Source organism: Arachis ipaensis, chromosome B02, assembly GCF_000816755.2.
Source record: "Arachis ipaensis cultivar K30076 chromosome B02, Araip1.1, whole genome shotgun sequence".
In the NCBI taxonomy this organism is placed as follows: domain Eukaryota; kingdom Viridiplantae; phylum Streptophyta; class Magnoliopsida; order Fabales; family Fabaceae; genus Arachis; species Arachis ipaensis.
Genome location: NC_029786.2, coordinates 13,787,473 through 13,790,052, shown reverse-complemented (window position 1 = coordinate 13,790,052; position 2,580 = coordinate 13,787,473). Strand labels below are relative to the sequence as shown.

General features: G+C 34.8%; 1 protein-coding gene across 1 annotated transcript; it reads left to right on the top strand.

Moving 5' to 3' along the window:
* On the top strand, positions 966 to 1,592 carry LOC107626820 (uncharacterized mitochondrial protein AtMg00810-like). The gene has a single exon (XM_016329717.1). It carries the CDS (start codon positions 966 to 968, stop codon positions 1,590 to 1,592), a length of 627 nt encoding a protein of 208 aa, XP_016185203.1.

Here is a 2,580-nt window from a genome sequence, read left to right as displayed (position 1 = left end):
TTTTTATGAACACTATTTTCCTTATAAATCTTTTCATGATGACATGCTCACAAAATTCATAAATGCCTCTTCTCTACCTATTGCTGATTCTAATTTTAATGGATTTGATCTTTTTACTTATGATTCCTTAAATGCATTTCATCCATCTCATGCAATTACTGATTCTTTTCATGAGCCTAGTGACCATACATCACTCACTGATTCACATGTAGCTTCTACTAGTCTACCAAATAGTGCATCATCTAATTCTCATTCAAATGATAACATGCATAATCAGGATCTTAGACGATCAACTCGTACACATAAACCACCTTCTTATCTTCAATATTATCATTGTATGTTACTTAGAACAGAAAACTCTAGTAACCAATCATGTTCCAAGCGGTACGGTCTATCTCATACGATGGATTATGGGAAGTTGTCCCCTGTCCATAGAGCCTTTTTCCTAGCAATAACCACAACAGTTGAGGCAAAGACTTATGAACAAGCTGTGCGGCACGAATGTTGGAGAAATGTAATTAGTGCGGAATTACTCGCTCTTGAGAAGAATAAGACTTGGTCTATTACTTCTTTGCCTATTGGAAAGCGCATCATTAGATGCAAGTGGATTTTTAAAGTGAAGTTTAATCCAGATGGTAGTGTTGAACGCCACAAAGCACATCTGGTGGTTCAAGGTTTTCGTCAACGAGTTGGCTATGATTACTTTGATACATTCAGTCCAGTTGTAAAAATCACCACTTTACGACTGATTCTTACTCTTGCTGCTGTCCGTGGCTAGAAACTTCACCAATTAGACGTTAATACAGCATTCTTGCATGGTGAGTTGCAAGAAGAGGTTTATATGCAACCTCCCCAAGGTCTCGATGTCCCAAATGGTGCTGTTTGTAAGTTGAATAGTTCTTTATATGGCTTGAAACAAGCAAGCCATCAATGGAATTTAAGATTAAGTGGTTTTATTCAACAACATGGTTTTATCAAGTCTCCTCATGATCATTCTCTGTTCATCAAGCACACTAAGCTTGGCTATTATTATTATTTATATTGATGATCTTGTTTTATCTGGAGATAATCTATTTAAAATTGAAGCTATTAAAAGGGCTCTTGATACTGAATTTAGTATTAAGGACTTAGGCCGGTTGAAATACTTTCTTGGAATGGAAGTTGTTCGTAGTTCCAAAGAAATTGCTTTGTATCAACGTAAGTATACTCTTGATTTGCTTGAAGAAAATGGTATGTTGGAAGCTAAACCTGCTTCAGTTCCTATGCTGTATAATGGGAAACTTTCTAAGGAGAGTGGCACAAGATTACCAGATCCATTACAATATAGAAGACTGCTCGGACGACTCCTATATCTCACCAATACTCGTTCGGACATTGCTTTTGCAGTTGGGAAGCTCAGCCAATTTTTGGATTGTGCAACTGATGACCATTACAAGGCAGCACTACATGTTCTTCGATACATCAGGAAATCTCCTTCTAAGGGTCTTTTCTTCTCTTCAAATAATGATCTCAAATTGACTGGTTATGTTGATTCGGATTGGGCAACTTGTTCCGATACTCGTCGATCAATAACTGGGTATTGTTTTTTCTGAGGTTCTTCATTAGTGTCTTAGAAGAGTAAGAAGCAAATAACTGTAACATTTTCTTCCTCAGAAGCTGAATATCGTGCCATGGCACAAGCAACCCGGGAAGGTCAATGGCTTCTTTATCTTTTTAATGACTGTCATGTATCTCATCCTCAGTCAATCAATCTCTATTGTGACAATCAATCTGCGCTGTATATTGCAGCTAATCCGGTCTTTCACGAAAGAACCAAGCACATTGAAGTAGATTGTCACATTGTTCGTGAAAAATCTCAAACAGGGGTGCTGAAATTGCTACCTATTAAATCAGCTCATCAAACGGCTGATTTATTTACTAAAGCGTTATCACCGGGTGTCTTTGAACCTTTACTTTTCAAGTTGGGCATGCTTGACTTACACGCCCTAGTTGAGGGAGGATATTCTGTGGATGATAAGATGTTAAAGGTTTCAACAAGTCTTAATTCAAGGGAGGATGATAATAATGTTGCTGAACTTGCAACTAATTCAATTAGTTTCAACTTGAGGGAGGATGTTGGAGATGATATTAAGATGGTATCTAATGGCTCACAAAAGCAAGCTATAACTGATTATGGTTGAATAATTCTTTAGTTAGAATGATAGAAAAGTTTATTTTGACTAGAGGTTAAAGCTAGCAATAGTAATTACCTCATAACCATAGTTAATTTATTATCATGAGTTAGGTTTTAGTAAGGTTAATTTTTTAATAACTATAAATAGTGGATAACAATATGTATTCTGGTGTACTCTGTGGTTTTTCTTTCAATTTTAAGTTTTGTATTTGTTCATACGACAAATTCACTTTTTCTAAGTCTTCTTCCTTCACTTCAATCTTATTTTCTTCAATAAAATCAGATCCAAATCACGATTTTATCAGAAATATTTTAAAAAAGATAAAAAATTTATTATTATTATTATTATTATTATTATTTAGTTTCATTTTATTATTATCATTACTATATTATATTATATTAATGGA